The sequence below is a fragment of the Electrophorus electricus genome, chromosome 25, assembly GCF_013358815.1.
Source record: "Electrophorus electricus isolate fEleEle1 chromosome 25, fEleEle1.pri, whole genome shotgun sequence".
In the NCBI taxonomy this organism is placed as follows: Eukaryota; Metazoa; Chordata; class Actinopteri; order Gymnotiformes; family Gymnotidae; genus Electrophorus; species Electrophorus electricus.
Genome location: NC_049559.1, coordinates 2,191,821 through 2,212,972, shown reverse-complemented (window position 1 = coordinate 2,212,972; position 21,152 = coordinate 2,191,821). Strand labels below are relative to the sequence as shown.

The 21,152-nt window shown below is 42.7% G+C and overlaps 3 protein-coding genes across 3 annotated transcripts in view; 2 read left to right on the top strand and 1 right to left on the bottom strand.

The window, feature by feature from the left end:
• Window positions 1–12,460, top strand: part of mgat4a (alpha-1,3-mannosyl-glycoprotein 4-beta-N-acetylglucosaminyltransferase A) — a 32,749-nt gene extending 20,289 nt beyond the window's left edge. Inside the window, exons 5-16 of the mRNA XM_027031447.2 lie at window positions 652–785; window positions 1,891–1,937; window positions 2,281–2,394; window positions 3,684–3,759; window positions 5,418–5,532; window positions 5,691–5,821; window positions 6,912–7,019; window positions 7,655–7,848; window positions 8,481–8,559; window positions 8,934–8,994; window positions 9,161–9,273; window positions 9,382–12,460. Of these exons, the coding sequence (XP_026887248.2) occupies window positions 652–785; window positions 1,891–1,937; window positions 2,281–2,394; window positions 3,684–3,759; window positions 5,418–5,532; window positions 5,691–5,821; window positions 6,912–7,019; window positions 7,655–7,848; window positions 8,481–8,559; window positions 8,934–8,994; window positions 9,161–9,273; window positions 9,382–9,408 (1,199 nt within the window). The 3' untranslated portion in view covers window positions 9,409–12,460. The remainder of the gene's footprint in view (window positions 1–651; window positions 786–1,890; window positions 1,938–2,280; window positions 2,395–3,683; window positions 3,760–5,417; window positions 5,533–5,690; window positions 5,822–6,911; window positions 7,020–7,654; window positions 7,849–8,480; window positions 8,560–8,933; window positions 8,995–9,160; window positions 9,274–9,381) is intronic.
• A 591-nt stretch (window positions 12,461–13,051) lies between these two features.
• LOC113591091 (cytochrome c oxidase assembly factor 5) lies at window positions 13,052–14,806 on the top strand. The gene is made up of 3 exons (XM_027031448.2): window positions 13,052–13,269; window positions 13,556–13,639; window positions 14,456–14,806. The coding sequence occupies exons 1-3, from the start codon at window positions 13,168–13,170 to the stop codon at window positions 14,495–14,497; spliced, it is 228 nt and encodes a 75-aa protein (XP_026887249.1). The 5' UTR covers window positions 13,052–13,167; the 3' UTR covers window positions 14,498–14,806.
• Window positions 14,807–15,332: 526 nt separating this feature from the next.
• si:dkey-4e7.3 (uncharacterized protein LOC402865 homolog) lies at window positions 15,333–16,544 on the bottom strand (the record flags this gene model as incomplete). Its single annotated transcript, XM_035522696.1, is given in 7 exon segments — window positions 15,333–15,474; window positions 15,476–15,693; window positions 15,695–15,751; window positions 16,001–16,139; window positions 16,141–16,244; window positions 16,336–16,373; window positions 16,376–16,544. Coding segments are annotated over 7 exon segments (867 nt in total), but the record flags the coding sequence as incomplete, so codon positions are not given.
• Window positions 16,545–21,152: the final 4,608 nt, after the last annotated feature.

Below are 21,152 nucleotides of genomic sequence, written 5' to 3'. Positions count from 1 at the left end.
GCCCCTACGTCTGCCCTCCTGCTTACACTGGGGCTGGGACATGAATATTTGCCATGTCAGCAGTGGCCAAAATGACGGTTTTCAGTTTTGTCTCACTATTGTTAAAATGGTGTTGAAAAATTGTCTTTTAAAGGCACTATTACACACAGGAATAATTTCCCCTGATTTATGATGATGATGATAACCTCTCTATTCTTCTAAACGCTCAGGGATCATTTAAGTAAAAGTGAACTCATCACCAGCACTGCTGCTGTGTGCTGTTCAGGTTATAAATATGTAAACAGAAAAGTCTGACGGAACAGTAGCAGTAGCAGCTGTGCAACTACGCCTCCCTTTTTCCCCTTCTTTCTGTCTTCAGCCTTGCAATAGCCTCGCATAATGTGTTAGCCTCGGGGGTGCTTCCGCCTGCTTGGTGCACTTTATGCTTTCATATTAATCTGGGAAGGACGGACTCCGTGCTGTAGGCCCAGACAGAAGTGGATTTGGAGAATGGCTCCAGAGCAGGGTTCTGTTTCACAAGGCAAGCTGGTCACAAGTCATTTCTTCAGTGTCTTGTGACTGTTTAGTGGTGGTCAGTAAATATGTGGAAACGACTCGATACAGCAGGTATTAAGAGAGAGCGGTGTGTTTTCATATTTGTGTCCTGGGCAGTTTCCATGGTGATGGGCATCCCTACCGTCAAGCGGAAGGTGAAGTCTTACCTGTCGGAGACGTTGCGGTCGCTCATCGATAAACTCTCAGCGGAAGAGAAGCTTGACTGCGTCATTGTAGTCTTCATCGGCGAGGTGAGTGTGCTGCCTTCATCTGGGAAGGATAAACGGGTACGTTTTAAAAAGGTCATTCTGTGTGTGTGTGTGTGCGTGCCTTGGGTTTATCTAGGTTCTGGAAGCCCTGTACATTTGACTTTTTTTTAACATTTTCAGCATTTAGCAGACACTCTTATCCAGAGCGACTCACAAAAGTGCATTTTAAAACCAAGCACGGTAAATAGTTGCTCCAAACTGGTATGTCTGTGGTTTGGCCGGGTGAACTGGGTCGGTGGGGTAGCTGCTGGACTGGCCTTGCCTACAGAGGCAGTCTTTCAGACTGGGTCTCTGGTTCATAATGGACCTGTCAGAAGTGTGAGGCACAGAATGGAGGGAAAGACGAGCAGGCGTAATAAGGCACGAAAAGAGGTCGCTTCTGTTTCTCACTCTCAAGTTCAAGTTCAAGTTCGGTTTATTCGTCACATACGTAGTCATACACAGTATAACGCGCAGTGAAATGGTGGAGAGTGCTCTGTCCAAACTGAGGAAGAGAACAGGGGTGCATAGAGAAATATATATATATATATATATATATATATATATATATATATATATATATATATATATATATATATATATATATGCAAGATATATATATATATATATATATATATATATATATATATATATATATATATATATATATATATATGCAAGATATATATATTCTCTAACTCTGTCCCACTTTATTTACTCGTATCTAGTATTGTGTGGTGTACATATTACACGTTTGGTAAACACGTGCACGTTTATGCTAGTGCTGTAAACATAATTACTTTATAGTTAACTGCAATTTTTAGTTTAGTCTGAAGATTAATTTGCCTGCGATCTATCACAGTTTACTAACATGTTATTTTATCTAACTGGAAAAACTTTCTTGCAATTACACACACACGCGTGTGTGTGCGTGCACAAGTGTGATTTGTGTGTGTGTGTGTGTGTGTGTGTGTGTGTGTGTGTGTGTGTGTGTGTGTGTGTGTGTGTGTGTGTGTGTGTGTGTGTGTGTGTGTGTGTGTGTGTGTGTGTGTGTGAACCTATTCGGTTTTAGACATGTCGACCTGATGTACTGTGCTCTTTTCCACAGACAGACATTGATTATGTGCACAGTGTGGTCTCAGGCCTCGAGAAAGAGTGAGTGACACCTTTTTTTTTTTTTTCCCCCCGTTAGCACATCCTGGCTTTGTCACATACAGTATCCACATTGTCAAACTATATCATAGTATACCGTCTTGCTTGGGGCTTCAAGGATTAAAAAAAAAACAAACAAACAAAAAAACTCCACAGTGTAGTTGCTATGCATAAACAGTTGTGTTCACTGTCTGACCTAAACACCAAACTGAGCTGCAGCATGTAACGATGTGTAGATTCTCTGAAGTAATATTTACCATAGCAACGGGGGACAAACGTGCATACACGCGCTGTAAATCTCACACGCCACATCTCGGTTTGAACCCTTTTGTCATTTCTCTTCCAGATTTTTCAAAGAGCTGAATTCTGGGCTGCTGGAAGTCATCTCCCCACCTGCCAGTTACTATCCAGACCTCAACAACCTGAAGGAGACCTTTGGGGACTCCAGGGAGAGAGTGAAGTGAGTGCTCCAGCCAGCCGTCTGGCCTGGTCCATGGCCTGCGAGACGGCCACCGTGGCTGCCCCGAGTGAACACGCACTCAGGTGGCTTGGGTTTTGGCCGGCTCGCTGTCGCTAGGTCTGCTGGGCACCAACGGCGCCACTGTGGAACAGCTGCTGCACACAGGGAACTAGGGACGAGAGAGAGGTTTTTTTTTTTCCCCTCTATCATGGGTAGAAGGCCGCCTGAGATGAGAGATGTATTATGGAAAATACGTGAAGGAGGGTAGTCAGTTACTCTGTATTCACCAGACACTCTGGAAGTGAGACCAAGGTCACGGTCTTGCTTTGCTGCATGTCTCTGATTTTGTCTCTTTCTTCATGATTCTTTAAAAGATGCTTTCTTGTCCATCTTCTTCCTGTAAACCAGTTCCATATCCTTCTCCCTGCATGTCAATCTCTGCCTCTGTACAACCTGTTCTTCTCCTCACTGCTTAACATCTTTCGCTCGCTCTTTTTCATATTTTTCCCCAGAGAAATCACTGTCACACTATCAAAAGCCTCTGATCCATATGGTGTGTGTGGGTGTGGGTGTGTGTGTACACACTACTGAGGATCAAAATAACATGCAAAGGCAGAAAAGGGCTTGGTAGTCAGTGTTATGCATATTTTCATACATTTATTTAACCAAAGTAAAAGGGTGGAGGGAGCATTTGGTTAAAGGCTGAGCTTAGATTTAGTTTAACAGTAAATGTGTGCGGTCCTCTGAGCTCTGTTGTGCTGTCACTGCTGGAGTCCAAGCCGCTGAAACACATTCTGACTTTCATGCATTGCTTTTTTTTTTATATGCCTCTGTTGTAGGCGGAGGGTTTATTAAATATTTATGTCTAGTCCCTCTCTGTGCTGGAGGGATGGAATGATGGTCAAGCAATGGTGTGAGAGTGTGTGAGTGTCTGGGTCTTTAAAGACTTCATGCTTTACAGACCAGGCAGCGTAAACACTTGAAGATGTGAAGATGCTGCAAGGTCTATATAACAGAGGCTTTATTTTGCTTCATTTGCTGTCAGACTCTCAGCATGCTGCACTTCATGAAAACGAGAGTAAATCGCTCACCGTGACTGATCTAGCTTGCCAGACTGCTTTCCTATCATTTTTTAATTTCCAAGGTGTGTGAGGGTCTGCTCGCCAGTCAGGTTTCCATGCTGACGGACTTTAGCCACCGTTCTTCTCCACTTCGCTTTAACGCCTGACCCTGCACAGCTAGTCATGAATGTCTGAGTGTGTTTAATAGTTGGTTCTTTACTTTTTCAGATGGCGGACAAAGCAAAACTTGGACTATTCGTTCCTCATGATGTACTCGGTCAGCAAAGGTGTTTACTATGTCCAGGTAATGCCACCTTAATGCCAGCTTACTGCATCGCAGGACTGTGAGCCCCATGCAATAACCTGTTTTACATTCTTCTCAAGTTTCTCGTAAAGCTGATGTGTTGGATTCAGCAAACTGAGAGCACGTGTCGTGATAAATGGCACTGCAATAGCAAATGCGACAGTATCAGTATCATGAACTGTTAAGTGGTATAAATGAAGTTTAATTGAATGGGGATTTGTCACTGTATATAAAGTCACTGGGCAATATGGCCATGTGTACAATCACAGCACATCTGTCCTTAGCAGATGATGATGATGATGATGATGATGTCTAATAATGTATAAAATGGTAGTCAAATACTACTGGGTTTTTCACAACACGTTAATTGATGCATCAAGTTTAATTTCTATATTCAAACTAAATTTTACAGGCTAATCAAATATATACTCCCAAGTTCTCTTAATTGTAGCAAGGTCTCTTAAATCACTCATACGAGCGATTCAAGAACGAGTATCGGTTTGCTTCTTTTTCAACTTTAACATCTATGTACAGCTCACTGTATGTTGACTTGTATTTGTTTCTTATTGTTTGTGATTTAGATATTAGAAAAGTGCATTCTACATGTTTAGTTAGTTAATAATTTAAAACATCCATATTTAGTAATTACATGAAGTGCGGTATACACAGTGTGTTATTTTAATCGTGCCAGTCCCCAGAAAGTGATCTTGGCTTTGGAATCACTGTGTTGGAAAAAGTGGATTTCACTCAAGCACTGGTTCTGGGCATTTTGTGTGGGGGCAGGGATTCCCTGGGCCTGCAGTGTTCAGTATGTGCCGATGGTTGCTTGCTCGTGAGCTGATCAGGAAATTCTAAGAGTAGGACATCTCTCATCTCAGGGATCGGTTTTCGCCTCAGTGGTCAATGAAAGTATGTTCGGACGTTTGGCTGTGCATACCTACGGGCATGTCTGGGACCGGAGAGGTGGCCAAGCAGTAGTGGCTCAGTGGTTAATGTACTTCACTAGTAATCAGAAGGTTGCCGGTTCAAGTCCCACCACTGCCAGGTTGCCACTGTTGGGCCCCCGAGCAACACCCTTAACCCTCAATTACTCAAGTTGTGTTCAGTCATAATTGTAAGTCTTTTTGGATAAAAGTGCCAGCTAAATGCTGTAAACGTAAATGAATGTGTTGCATTCTTAGAGGTCTGTCCTGCGTCAGTGCAGGGGCTTTGCCCAGTTCCTCATGTTCTGACATGAAGAACAAACACAGCACCACCACCACGTCACGTCCTAACCCCACACATCCTTTTCACTGTCTCTCTTCATCCCGAAGAAGTGCCACCCCAGCGCACAGACCATTTTCATGCTTTCAGTGTAAACGCCTTTGTTCTCATTCACGCATGTAGCGTTTTTTTCCAAGCTTTATTTTGCTTGTCTGCGTCATACAAGCAACTCCTTAGCATTTTTCATTTCTCTGTCTTCTCTTTCCATGCCGTGCTCTTAGGAGAGGGGGAAAGGTATCACTTCAAGTTTTGTCTTTAAATCAGGTTACTCTAGGCACTAGTGCATTAGCTTTTTGTGTGAGAGACGTGTTGGGTCGGTGTGTGTGAGAGAGAGGGAGAAGAACGACTAACTGGATTGCCTGCATGGCTCTCTCTCACTTACATGTTGATCACAGCTGGAGGACGACATCGTTGCGAAATCCAACTACTTTGCCACCATGAAGAACTTTGCCATGCAGCTGGCCTCTGAAGACTGGATGATTCTGGAGTTCTCCCAGCTGGGTTTCATTGGTACAACCCTTGCACTGGGGTCTATAAAATACCTAAAGTAGTTATCTACGGTTTTCCTAGGGCGTCATGAACCTGGTGCATTAACTTATGTCTTTGAATGCAGTTTGTTGTCAACGCCTGTGTTCTTAAATGCACACGTTTCCATTTCTTTCTCTCAGGCAAGATGTTCCAGGCTCCTGATCTGAATCTGATAGTGGAGTTCATATTTATGTTTTACAAGGAGAAACCCATAGACTGGCTGCTGGACCACGTTCTCTGGGTCAAAGTGTGCAACCCAGAGAAAGATGCTGTAAGTCCTCCGCTTTGCGTGCCTGTAGTCCTCTCTCTCGTGACCGGCTTTGTGTTCGTCTGTATCCTTGGGAGAGTTCTGGGCTGCTGGCTGGCCTGTCCAAGTTATTTTCCCACCACAGGAACGTCAGGCTGACCTTTCGTTTTCTTTTTATAGAAATTTTGAATATTTGTATACTTAGTTGAAGCTTAATGTGTCTATTTGGTGATGGGGGCAATACATTTTTTGGAGTTATTCAACTCCAAAAAAGCAATCGTACCGATCAAATTTTTTTTTTTTATATATATATATATATATATATAATTTATTTATTTATTTAAATAAGAATTTATATATCATGTGGTGCTTTGATCTCAGAGAAAGGTTGTTCCAGCTACTGTCAACAAGCCCTCCAATTACCTGACCCTTCACTGTTCCGCGCCCCAACTCTCAGCGCTGCGCTGAACGGCGCTTTGATGCTGCGCGAACCCCTGCGTCTACCGAAAGCGTTGAAAGATTCCCGTGATTTGTGTTTTGGAGTAGCACTGATGCGTAATGTGATGAGATGGCCTCAAAGTCAATACACCCTGCCCACCTGTCGGTACGTGAGAAACGTTTGGTCAGGTGTGGCTGCCTCCTTTTCTAGTCTCGGCTTTCTGCTTTTTGTCATTACCCAGCCCTCTCACTGCTGGGTGTGTGTTAGTACAGAGAGAGGAAAGTGCTGCTCTCACAGCAGCTCAGTGGTTAAGGTACTAGTAATCGGAAGGTTGCCGGTTCAAGCCCCACCCTCACCAGCTTGCCACTGTTGGGCCCCTGAGCAAGACCCTTAACCCTCAATTGCTCAAGTTGTACTCAGTCATAATTGTAAGCTGCTTTGGATAAAAGGGTCAGCTAAATGTAATGTAAATGTAAATTTAGCTGTTTGGTCATTTGTTCACTGACTGTGAAAGCTGAATTACAGTGAGATTTTTTTTTTTTTTTTAGAACTGCTCTGTTGTGTGTATTTTAAAAAAAAAAAAAAAATTTTAAGTTAACCACAACTGAGAAGAGATCCATTTTGTGTAGCTCACGTTTTGCCTCTGTGTGTTTGCTTCTTGTTCTGACGGTGCAGAAGCACTGCGAGAGGCAGAAATCCAGCCTGCGTATCCGCTTCAGGCCTTCTCTGTTCCAGCATGTGGGACTGCATTCCTCCCTGGCAGGGAAGATCCAGAAACTCACGGTAACGCACGTGAACACGCGCACACGTACAGGAAAAGTAAAGTCAAAAAAAGAATGCAGAAGAGACGCATGCAAAGGATGAGGTTGAGGAACGTCAAAACAAACCTGTAGAGAATCAGATTTATTTTTGTCTAGTTTGCAATCGGTGTAACTTGATAACACTTTTACGTCTAGTAGTGTAGACATGTGCTCACATCACTTTTTACGTCGCTCATACCAGTTCCAAGTACCAGATCTCAAATATCCTCTCCTACCAGTGATCTGTTTCAATACCTGGAAATTTGTAGACATCGATACTAGTTATTAATACAAGTATCCCAAAACCATCTTGACTGTGGCCTCGGAGATCATGAGCTTACTTCCTGTAACCAAACGACTTCCTGTTGTCCCTAAAAATCCCTACAGGTTTCTCTCCTCTTGTTCAGACGTAGTACAGCGTCTTGAAGCCACTCCTTAGACCCTGTTCCCCTGCCTGTGAGACTAAACGCACGCACCCACACACTCACCTTTCGTGGAAGGTGCTACTTCTGGCATCAGTGAACAGATGAGCAGTCAGACTGCTCATGCAGGTGTCCCTCTCGAGTGCTGCACAGGCTGTGATGTTGTCATCCTTCTCTCCCTGACGCCCTGGTTTAGGATAAAGACTTCTTGAAGCCACTGCTGCATAAGATCCACGTGAACCCGCCGGCGGAGGTGTCCACCTCGCTTAAGGTGTACCAGGGCCACACGCTGGAGAAGACTTACACGGGGGAGGACTTCTTCTGGGCCATCACGCCCATGGCAGGAGACTACGTCCTCTTTAAATTTGACCGGCCAGTCAGCATCGAGAGGTCATATCTCACCCTCTGTGTCTGTTCATCCCTTCCTCTCCATTTTTCTCTTCCTTTTTTTCATTCTCTCCTTCTCCTCTCTAATCTCTCACTTCTTTTCAGCCATGTACCTCCGTGATGTCAGAGAACAGCCTAACACATTCAGACTTGTTCTGAGAATGCTGATCAAGAACAGGCGCAGGCGCAGGCAGAATTATCAGTGGCCTCATTTTAGAACAGGCCAAGCTAATGAGAACTTGCTAAAATGAGACCCTGCTTCCAATGTCCTCGACGCAGCGAGGAGGAGACAGACTGATAACGCAGGAGCAGGACGCCGGCCTGCAGTTTGCGGGACGTGAGCAGTGAGAGCGGCATAAGTCACGATGCAGGAAAGGGAGGAGAGAACCCGAGTGAAGGTCCAGGAGAAGGCTGGCCTCTGCCGCGCCAGGCGTTCAGGCTACTGACGTGCGACTAGATGTAATCGGCTAGTTCAGATAGGGACCTGTTGGAGTCATGTGCTCACTCGCTCACTCACTCACGCACCCCCACCCGCCGGGTATGCGAATATATGAGTACGTGTTTGTGTGTGCGCGAACATTAATGGTTGATGCATGTCCATGAATTTTTATTAACGAATAGCATTTTATTGACAGGTTCCTATTCCGCAGTGGGAACCAGGAGCACCCGGGAGACCAAATTAAGAACACAACAGTCGAGATCTTGCCCTTCCTGGTAAGTAGCAATGGGGAGTGGTTTCTCTTCACACGGTGTTCCCTCTTAAGGCTGTGAGATTGTCCAGATGTAGCCTGACTTCTGAGTTGGCAGCGGCCCAACCGGTAGTTGTGGATTCGACTGTGTTCTGTAGGCCATCCTTATGCACTAGTTTTAGCCAGCAGCAGGTTGAGTGGCACCAAGAGAGTGGGGGAAGCCTGCCTCTGCCTGCTGGTCTACAGGTCACGTTGGTGTAAAGCAAGTGGCAGACCTGTCGGTGCCGAGGAACTCGGCCCAGTTTTGCAGGGTCCCCGTTGTCCATGCTGGCGTTGGGTGACGTATCATCATCTGCAGTCTTGCGCCTTGGATCTAAGTCATGGTTGTGTTGCTTGCAGGACACTGAACTGAAGACCAAAGAAAAATACAAACGGACGGAAGATCGTTTCTACAGAATTGGTAAGCCGCTCTTGAAATGCTCAGCCTCAGGCTTCACGTGACTAATGAGTTGGATTGGGCATGTTGATCTTAAGTCTGTAGCAGGCAGTGGGAAACCAAGACTACAGTTGAACATGGTTCATTGCAACCCTAATATTGAGTCCTCTCTCTCGCTCTCTCTCTCTAGCTGAGTTTGAGAAAGGGGTCGCAGAAGGCAGCCTTGACCCTGCATTCAACCCTGTGGCTGCTGTGCGCCTTACAGTCCAGAAGGATTCTGCCGTGTGGGCCATCATCAGTGAGGTTGGCAGACCTGCTCTACCAAACTCCACCACACAGACATGCCATACACACTCCAGAACACGCCCCTGACATCAGTGCTATGTGCCCCACTTCTCTTCCTCCTCTCAGATCCACATAAAGAGAGTTGCTGGTTGACTGTCGGCGGGCCTTCATGGGGGGGGTGGTGCTGTGAGACCCAGCTTGCTGTAGAAACCCTTGTAGGGATTCCCAACCAACGGTGACCTCATCGTGCGCTTGGACGTGGCGAATCACCGTGTCGCTCACAGGGCCGCCGGCTGATCGTCTCTTTATCCCTTTTATCTTTCTCTCTCGTCAGTCTCTGCCGTTTCTCGTTCGCAGGTCCTCTTTTGCTACTTTCCGCTCTTCTTGCTTTGACTTTTGAAGATTATTTCTTTTTCAAGCCATCTTTTTCTTCGTGTGTGTGTGTGTGTGTGTGTGTGTGTGTGTGTGTGTGTGTGTGTGTGCGCGCGCGTGTTAATGCGAATACTACTGTATAAAAGAAGGATTCTTTTTAAAGGAACACTTACCAAACACTGAAATTCTGCCTTGAGGAATTGCGATCAATGCTATCATGAAGATTTAATGTCTCATACAGGATTGTATGCTCGTGCTGGAAAGAAGGAGACTATTGCAAGTTCTGTATCATGGAACACAGATGACCTTGGTCCTGGGTCAAATAAGTGAACTTGGTTTATAATCAGTCAAGAACAACAAAACAAAAGGCAGCGATATTTTTGACTCTGTTTCATTTTTAATGTTGCTTTAGACTTCACACAAAGTTGTCAAAAGAAACTATTTTTTGGTTTTGTTTGTGTTGTGTGTGTGTGTGTGAAAATGTCCATTGAGCTGGTATTGGTATTTTTTAGTTTGCACGTTGATTAGGACAGGGGCGTGTGGCACCCCTTTAAAGCATACTTTTAATTTATGACTGTATAAGTTTGTTGGAATGACTACAAAATATTTGTGGAATCAAATTTGTGAAAGACAGGAAGTGTACTGCAGAACTCTGACTAGATGACCAGCATGGCTTGTTTCCCCTGTGTTCTTGGATGTACACCAGTCAGCCATGGCCTTTCATTCACACATTATTTATATATATATATAATATTAGATATATATAGATCTCTCTCTCTCTCTCTCTCTCTCTCTCTCTCTCTCAATTTTATAGATAGATAGATCTATATATCTATAGAAAGATATATCTCCCAAGGGATGTATTACTATAATTATTTTGACGATCTATGAAGGTGACTTAACTTATTTGAAATAAATCTTTAATTTGTACACGGGAGAAATGTTTTTTTTATTTTATTTTTTTTTTTTTATTTAACGCTGTGAAAAATCTATGATGCGAAAGTAGTAAACTTTTGCTAAATATTTGAAGTAAATATCTGCTTTAAAGTAATTATTTGATGTGAAGGATCTTTTTTTTTGGAGGGGGGGGGGTTGTGCTCCCCACTGTGCAGTTCCAGGGGGTGCAGGAGCCCCCTGTTTGTGCCTTAATGTCCAGCGCCCCCTTGGGTAATGGAAAGGGACTGCCTCATGGTGTCAACCTCCACATTACAGAAGGGTATTTTAGCTAAGCAGTGCCTAGCTGGTCCACTCCCTTCTCTGCTCCCCAGACAGAGACAGGCCAGACTATGCTGGCTACTTGGTATAGGTTTGTTGAGAACTGGATCAGGTTAAAAATGTACATGGATTCCTCGGGACTCCAAATCGGTGGATTATAATTAGTAGTTTCTAATCCCAGTTTATCATCCAGATTTCAGTGTGTAGTTCTATCAAAGCTGATTTTTCTTTGTTGTGTTGGAGCTGATTTATCATTCAGTTAAATTGGATGTGTTGCAATGGGATACATTAAGCAGTGGAGACCAATGAATACCATGAGTGGGTTTGGAAACTACTAATTAAAACAGCTGTGTTTTTCTTTGATAGGTTCCTGTTCACAGCATGGAAAGTGTTTATTCTTAATGTGTTCAAAGCAGGATTACCATTGGCCACAAGATCTAAGTATGGAATTCCAGGAAAGTTTTGTCTTGACATTTTTTCATTTCAAGCAGTCCACTCATATTTCTCTGTCAAAATTGTGGCATTGCTCTTTGATGTGTCTGTGTCTAGTGCTGTACAATGGATGGCTCTAGAAGTGTCTTTTTAAATGTAGACCATTTGGCTGGCTACAAGCAGAAACCTACAAAAACCATAGAATGAGAGAAACAGAAGACTAGAATTCGATTGGCTGAAGATATTGGATATTTAATATAAAATTTTAGTTTTGCCACTTAACTAAAGTAGAGGGTGTAGGGGGTTACTGGCTGAGTATTTATGTATTTTAAAGAGAGCAGTAGCACGCCGAGTCCCTTTATAGACCATCGGTGGGGAAATCGTTTCATCTGTTTGACATCTATGGTTTTTTACTTTTTTGCTTTCAGTGCAGCAGAATGAGATGATGGTTGAATAACTGCTGTACATTATTTTTCAAAATGTCATCATCTCATTTGATTGTATATACCTCTTAGAAGGGACATGAGTTCAAAAGGAGAAATCCTGTTCTGACCATTTACTTTGTGCACCATTTCAAATATTTAACCAGTTGTCAAGTAGAGATGACATTTTTGTGCATATCATTTTCAGTTCCATATCATCTGTTTTGGGGATGGATATAAACTGGGGAAATCTGTTATAAATGTCTGGGTTAAAAGTCAAGATGTGTTTACCAGTTTTTAAACATTGGTCTTTCCTGGCTTTTAAGCCAGACATAAATTCAGATTCCTAAACGGGTAGCAGGGATGGTTTATTCACAAAATGTACGGTGTCACCGCTGATATGTTGGTTGCATTTTGAACTGGAGAAGACGACACTAGTATGAATTTAGTCTGGTTTTCTCAGTTTACATTTCCTAATATTTCATCTTCCCTAATTCCCACAATATTGTATTATATGGCAGCATTTTTTTTAAAGCTGTATTGGACAAGGATTTACCTGTTTGCAGACTGAATCTAGGATCTTCTGCCACATTTGCATTTCATAGTTCCCTTCCCTTTCAATAATGGTTTGATGAAACAGATATCCGCTCCCCCCTGGGCTGTGTCCAGGCCTTTCCTGTAACTTTATTTGTGCACCGATTTCCAACTGACATTGTTTTGAACGACCAACACGGTAATAAAGTTGACAATTCATGTTTTTTCAATTTGTATGCCTCTACATTAATCATTCTTTGTTTTGATCACGAAAAACTAACTTTTAAGGCACATTTTTAAGCCTAAGTGTTGGACAATGCGCAACTAAATTCTCACGTAATTTATTTATTAATTGTTATTTTTTAAATTCATTGATTTGAACTGTTCCAAAGCGTATAGGTACAAGACGCTCCGGACTGTAAACTACGGTCCGTTGGAGCCATCTGGTGGTTAGATATAATAATACAAGTCGCGTTGATTTCACTTAGTCACAATTAAGCGGTAGTTCCCGACCAACATTTAGTGTCGTCAGACAGAAATGAACATTTAATAGAAACATTGAAATGACATGCCGTTAATTTAAGCGACCGTACTAGAATACGGATTGGGGCGTTTTAAAACAGATTATTTATCCAGTTGTGCTAGAGAGCACAACCTACTTCTGTGAAATTAAAGTACAATTCTGCCAAGCGATAAGAAACCTTTAACGTTTCTTTTTTAGCCGTTTAGCTCCTCTCGTGTTTCTACTTTCGCAGGTGCCTCTAGCGAACTATAGACTGGCGTGGTTGTACTACAACTCCCAGAGTGCATTTCGTCATTGTTTCCGCAAGCCCATAAGGCATTGCTCAGAAAATATGGCAGCGGTCACAACAGTCATTTCTGTCACGTAGTTGCTCGCGTTAAAGCTCCTGAAATTAGTGCAGCTCAATTAAACACGATGCCCAAATACTACGAAGATAAAGTGGAAGATGGTCGCGCCTGCTCTGGCGTTAGAGAAGATTTCAAAACCTGCCTCCTCCAGCACGACTGCGTGGTCAAGGTATGCTAGTTGATGCATGGTTTTCAGAGTTCACCCGAAAACCGACAAACTTGTCGTTGCGTCTCTTAATAAATAATAAATGACGCGTATGTATTAATGCACGGTAAGCAACTGTCACCTTTATTTATTTACGCTAAGCCAACTAACTGTCGGCCTTTTGCCTTCCGCCCCGATCTGTAAGCGTTTGCTCATGAATAACACCCCACCCTGCTCTAAGACGTCCTTTAAGAGGAAACTGTTCCGCCTGCGCCGCTGCTGAGGACGCGTGCCGCTCTTCTGTTCGCAGGATGGCAGGACGCCCAGCGCGTGTCTGAGAGAGGGGCACTGCAAAGCCCTGCAGGTCGCCTTCTTTGAGTGCAAGAGGTCAATGGTCAGTAGTCTGCTGCTGCGCGTTACTATTTAAGGCGTTGAAAACGCTTGTCGATGAGAAGCGCGCCGTAGACCGCAGCTGCCGCGCGCAGCGTCAATCTGCACCACCCTGCAGGGCTGCCGCGCGCGCGTATAGGTATCAAATGATATATTTTTAGTGAACGTGAAATTCCTTTTTGTAAGTGTGTCAGATGAGCACGTCTGTGTTGAGGCACGCAGGCAGCATGCTTTGGTCAGAAACTCGCCGGCGAGGAATGGACTACTGTAACCACTTTTGGGTCACATGTATAATTAGTGCATTTTATATTTCTGGCTTACTAAGCCGTCGCGGGAAGCTTCGCTTGCCAGGGGTCCATCAGTGTACAGCCGAATGGTTTGTGTCAGAATCCTTGGTGAAGTTTCCTGCAGTAACATAATAGCTGGCAGAGAAAATGCACAACCTGACAGCATTCCTAAAAGAAAGCACTAATACTATCAAGAGGCTATATGTAAGTTTTTAAAGACCAAGTCCCAAATTGTTTTCCCCTTTCAAATCTTCGCCTTGAGTGTATAATGTATTTTTGTTTGGTACTTGAGAAATTGCAGTAAAGGCATTTGTACATTTGACACATATGTTCTAAATGTATGAAATGGGTGTTCCTAATAAAGTATCCAGTAAGTGTAGTTGCTCTTCATGTGGGTCTGGATTATGATTGGCAAATTTGACAAATTATACTGGATCAAGTAATGAAACTAATAATTATAAACAGTCATGGAATTGTGGCGTGTCTTTTGCATTAAGTTGGTTATACTGTTTTGTTTTGTTGTTTTATTGTAGCTGGACACACGATCCCGATTCAGAGGCAGAAAAGGCTACTGATGACACTTCCCCACACGTGTTTGAGGAACAGAAGAAATTGCAAATGGATTTGAACCAATCACACCAAGTATTTTTGATGTGACAGGGCTCCAGTGACTACCAAACTTGCAGTCACACCTAGAACTGACGCTCTGCAAAAATAGCTTTCCATTTTTTGTTGGTTTTTTTGTTTTTGTTTTTTTTGCATTTTTACGAGTCTCATTTTTATGCTTAATATGCCATCAAATGCTTTTTGCAGGTGTGTAGCTATGTGGCTTAGAAATTAAAAATCAAAATTATTTGCTCTGCAAGTAACTGTTTTTCATCATATCTGGTTACTTCTGACTCAATAGTATATTTATTTTTAATTGCCCATATTACAATGTATCAAATTATATATTTTTAGTAAACATTAAATACATTTTTGTAAGTGTGTCAGATGAGATATATCTCCAAAGATGATTCCAGGTGCGTAAATGCAGTAGTGTACTGTAGTAAGAAATGTAGAGATTTTAAAAGTTGTAGTAAGTTCACAAGGTTTCTAGAGAAATAGGACATACCTGGTATCCAACTTCATTTCTTTCTTTGATTGTTTCCATCACTCAGGACTCCCACATTTATTATAACTGTTTTCTTCATCTGTGATCTCTGGTTGGAGACCTGAGTGATAGAAGCATACAAAGTAAGGAATATGAGAAGTTGGATACCAGGTACTGAAAGATCTAGACAGAATGAGGAAGGTCAACACCAAGGTTGTCCCAGTGGTGACAAATACATGGAGCGCTGACTCCTAAGATGGGAGTCCTTCCGACAGATCCCAGGAAGGACATCAACCTCAGAAACAGCACCGTCCAGGGAACATTGACAAAAAAATGAAAAAGGCCACCAAAAGGGTGTGAGGGACATGTATTGTGCATATTCCTCTAATTACTTCAAAGCATTCCATTATTAGCTTCTTAAACTTCTCCAAGTCCACTTTTTGCATAATGTAAGCTTTGCGTCTTCTTGAGAATCTCAAGGTGATCTTCGATCATCATTCCCCGGGAGTACGTGCCCGAGAGCCCCACGGCTGCCGCTTTGCGATCACTCTCGGTGATAAACGTATCATCAATGGCTGCTGCCATAGCACACGAATCACAGGAAATTAACCCTTGTCCTGCCGCCTATTCCTTTTCTACCCTCTCGCCATAGCAGGCGTCGATGCTGTCCTGGAAGATTTAGTTTCATGAACCCGGCTTTGTGCATACCCTGAGCCAGCCAGTCATCACAGAACGCCTGTAAGATCAGCGTAAACAGGTTCGTAGGTACAATATACATCCGGCATTCGGTCAGAGGTGCCCAACACCCCTACGCTATTCTGATGAATCCAAACTCCACAGCACCAGTCTTGGAAAGTACCAGCACTGCAGAGAAATGTTTTTATTGTTTATTGATCTCAAGAATGCGATCGCTTCACTCCAGGTGTAAACTCCAAACTACACAATAGAGATGTATCTGTTCAGGATAAGAAAAGGTGCACTTTACCCAGGGGAATTTCCTGCGACACGTGAACTCCCAGCTGGTAATGTAGGTGGGGCAGAGGTAGTCGTTCAGTACTATGTAAGCTTCCTCAGGATCAACTGCGAAATTGAACTCACCGCATATTATAGTGTTGCCTCGATCTAGCATTCGTGTCTGGAGCGTCACCAAGCCCGTCTTGCCCATGGAAGTGTTCGGCGTTAATCGCGTTCCCCAAGAGTGCTTTCGATGCCCCTGTGAACACAGGAATCTATTTTAAAAATTGATGTAAACCCACCGATGTCAGCCAGAGACCGTGAACCAAGCCTGGGATTCTGGTTGGTCACGGAGGTGTTCCCTACCTCCAGGTGGCCACAAGCATGCAGCACGCATAGGACGTCTTGCAGACGTTCTCTACGGTGGTGTTTCCATGAACACGGGCGATGCCAAGGATCTGCATGTTTGGCACGGCCAGCGCCATCATAGCGGTTTGTGCGTCGTCAACCCCGCAGTCCGCGTCCACAAGCAGTTCCTTCACCGTGGTGCCTCCTGTCCAGGGACAAGAAACCATCAACAGGTATTCTAACAAGAATAAAGAAGTGTGTTTTTGTGTTTGAAACCATCTGTGAACAATTTCGAACAAAGGGCAAAAGTTAAAGAAAACTCAGTAATTATAGTGCTACCCTTAGACACCGAAGTTAGTTACTCATTCACAGCACGCACACGCATTCCATGCACGTAAATATTTTACAAAATATTTAATTAGTTTTGAATCTAATTTTTGTATCACAGCATCATGATGAGAAACATGATCAAAGGCTTAATAAATCTACGGTGACGTCTGCATTCAGTTCGTCTGCGTCTGTAAATACGTGGGCGTCTCGCGCCGCCTTCGCGGTTCGCCGCGTGCACTCGTCTTTGAGAACTTGATCGCGAGCGGAACGAGCAGAAGCACTTTTGGAGGAAACGTGTGTCGGGAGTCGTAGGAAAGCGCAGCTGCGACCGAAGGACTAAAACGCTTCGCTTTTGCTTCCACACCGGTCTTGCCGACTGATTTTTAATTTTTTTTTTTTTTTAGCGCTAATATTCAGTTTTCCGGTTACGCGGAATTGTACCCCCGCCGCCAACATGTCTAAATAAAAGTCTTGGATAATTCGGTCAGTTTTATTTTAGTCGAACGTCTGGTTCTGAAACTGAAGGTAAAGTTGAAGTTTTCAAGAGGCTTTAAAATTAATAAGGGTCGTTTTAGTATCGCAAATATTTGATGAACTACGTAATGTGAGCCAGGGCGAGGCAGATTTTTACGGTCTCGTTAAACTACCTGCGCATACTCTTCACCCACTTTTTCTTAAATAATAGGAGGTTTTTGGTTACTTTGAATTCGTTTAGTACCGAGATCGTTGATGTAAGCTCAGCAACGCAGAACAGTGAAGTTTGGAGTTTTTCAATGTACCTTTGCGTTATACATTTGGGACGTTTTAACAAAGGCGGGGAAAGTAAATCATTAGAATATGAGTCTGTTGTTAATCATTATCAAATGGTTACACATTACACAGAACAACGGCATTACTGAAATATGTAAACAAACAAGAATATTTTCAGTCGAAATAAAATAACTCATTAGTGAACGAAGGAAAGGTTAATCCCCCTTATAAAGGTGTATTTTTCCGAATACTGTACATTTAAGTACTGCAAAGCCATCATGACAGCATTTTAATTAACAATTTAGATGTGGGGCTGTATACGTGAAGGCCATGCATAAGCAAAATTGAAAATACACTTTGGGAAAATTGTGTTCAGGTCTCTACGGTCATTTGCATCAATAGTTGCAAGAGTTGCAAGACTTGGCGAGTTCCCATTGATGACAGGAAATGAGCATCTGGGAAGCCTCAAAGCAAGTCAGTCCAAACTGAGAATAACTCAGAATAACCGCCAGCCGCGTGGTAGTCAGTGCTTGTCAGTGTTGTTCAGTTACAATGTTATTCAGTTGACCTGTCAGTGGTGGTTGATCGGTGTGTGTGCTTGGTCACAATTCTACATCATTTCATGCACATTTCACTCTTTTTAAAAATACTTAATTTTCAACCCTTTCGCATATTTTTCTGAAACCGTGCATGCGAATCTCGCACATCCCTTTGGTGTCATTCTCCTGCCAGGACCCTGCAGTTATTTATGATGATTTATTTTTTTCTAAAAAATGCAACACCCTTACATTTGTTACTTTGCATGTTTCTACTCTTTCAATATGCATAACTGCCTTCTCACACACAGCACCAGAAGCGTAGTCACATTTCGCGGTGGTGAGCTGCTTTGATGGAGTTCATCACCACCAGTGATGAGCAGGCCTACTCGGAGGAGGTATAATGTTTAACACGGTGGTGTCAAGACACCAACAAAACAAAAGAACTACTAGACTGTGTGATGTCCTCCGGAAAACATCATCACGGCCTGAGAGTAAATAGTCTTAAACACCATCACGGCCTGAGAGTAAATACAGAGTTTTTGAGAGGTTTTTCTTTTTGCCACAGATAGTTTGAATTCTCAGTGCAGTAATCACAGACTAAATGTTCCCCAGAACACACGATATACATGGATTACTTCAGATGTTTGGTTGCCTATAGTGACACGTTAATGATATTTTGCACCTCATGTTCACATACCATTCAGGAGCTTGGAGCCAAGCTTTTCACTGCCATTAATGTACTCTGATGTTTTTTATTTGACCAAAGAACTTTAAACTTGACATTGAGAGGACTCCTCGTGCGTCTGTGGGCCACTCCGACCCTGCCGAGAATGAAAGGCAGGATCGGTTCTTCCCTACGAGGACGACTGGCTCATATCTACCCCACACACAGATCCACACCACGGCTCCCCACCCTTAATGCACACATAATATATGCTGTTGATAGGCCAAAGGACTCATTTAAGCATTACGTGTTGAAACCTTGTAATGGGGACAAAATGAATAGGATGGTCTGTCACATCATGGAGGTGAGATGAATGATTTAAACATCTGCTATATTTGATGGAGAGGGCAGCGTTAAAACGCTTGAAAGAGGACTACAGTTCTGTAGACATATTTAAAGCATGGTAAAGAACAATGACCGTGTCTATATTTGGTGCATTTAAAAACGCTGTCAGAAATGTGAGAAATTTTCATAATTGCTCAGTGATATCCGAACGACACTCTACAAATAAAACTTTTTTTCTATCTCACAAAGAACAATAAGTGGGCCTTATAGTAGTTTTTATACTGAATTCAAATGTTTTTAAAACTGTCGGGCATTTTAAGTGTCAGACCAATTCAGTTTTACAATAACAATATACATATTTAAAAATAAGGCTGTTATTACACTTACCAAATGTTCAGACTTACTTCTAAGGTGGAGAGGTGTTTGATTTTAGCCTATATTTGGTCTCAGGAACGTCCCTCTTCAGTGTCCAGCAGTAGTCTGGGAATAGAGAGGGGCTCCACTTTCTTTGGTTCCTCTTTTCTATACTGTACACCATAACATATGAACACACTCAAAAAACAACAACAAAAACTAGGGGTGATGGTGAAATTCTGAACTTTGGATTCAACATGCAAAAATACTGTAACGTTGAGGCTAAGCAGGATGCGGGGACGAGTCACGTAAAACAGAATGACACGTTTATTGAGACACAACACCTAGACATATGGTCAAACACCGACAACAGAACAAAAGGGGTTTTTATATATACGTAAATGAGGAACATAATTACAAACAGGTGTGACACATGGGGGGGCGTGGCGCGCGCACGCGCGCGCACACACACACACACACACACACACACACACACACACACACACACACACACACACACACAAACACACACACACACACACAGGGAGATGTCTAGGCAGAAGGGGCCGTATCGTGACAAATACATAAGAAACAGGTCGTTTCTGCATCGGGACCAAATCTTAGTTAAGGATAATTTGAACCTTATACCTTATTTAGGATAATGTGCTATTCTGATAAGAATAAAATATATTTTATCGCGTTAGTACATTGTAGTGATGTTTTGATCTTTTTTTGTTTATGCTTGTGGCTAAGGGGAAGTACCCAAACCCTGTCAGTTATGTGAAATACTATTAAAACCACATATTGGAGGAGCTGCTGTTGCTGTTAGCAGGTTAAGTTTTCATGTTAATAGATGATCTCTGTTAGACTGCATGTATTCTGAAAACTAGATGTTTCTCTAATACACGTGTCACTGCAATTCTTGATTTGGCAGTAATTACAATTATTTACTGAACAACTGTAAAAAAAAAACAAACAAAAAAACCCCCACCAACAACACCCATGGCTTTTATTTTACGAGCTGCAGGTGCGTATTGAGCTGTGCAGTACGTACAGGTAAGCCCAGGTGTGTGAAGACAGCACTGGACATATCAGTCCACCAATACTAAAATACAAATAAAAACAGGGACAGCAATAAGGCTTTTTTATCAGCATGACTGTAAAACACACTGGCAACATAAAAATGAAAGAAGATGAAATCAGAAAAGTAAAAGAAAAGTGAACCATGGCATTGTAATGTCTTTTCATGTATATAACAGTCAAAAGAAAAAATAAGACTGACCATCCTTTGTTTGCAAAATAGTGCATCAGTGAGTTCATCTAAGTTGATGTCAGGCTTTGCTGCATGCAGACAGATACAAGACACATCTACCTGTGCTGTGTGTAACTGTAGACCCGGATTTCATCTGGCCATGGTGCTAAGCATTTGTGACTGGTGCGTGTGGGCGGCTGCGTTACTAAAATGCCTTTACAGCTGTGACTATAACAATGGATTTAAAATGTGCTTTTAATTAATGTCTTATAGCACATCAGAGTTCACTATGAAATAGGAAAATAAGACCACCCAGAACACAGTACAGAAACAGTCACGTAAACCATAGTGTCTTAATTCTTTTACATAACTCTTCTAAAAGTATGCTAATTTCTATTCACAACATTTCACTGTATTTACTGTACAAACACGACCTGTGCTTAGCAGCTGCACTACAAAGGCTTTTACTTAGAAATCTACAACCCGTAAAATGCACGTAACTCGCTGGAGAGTGGATGGCGTCATGTCTTGTTTAGTCTCAGATCTCCCCCAAAAGTGAGAGCATGTTACAAACATCAGGCAAATGGATTTTTTTCCCCAT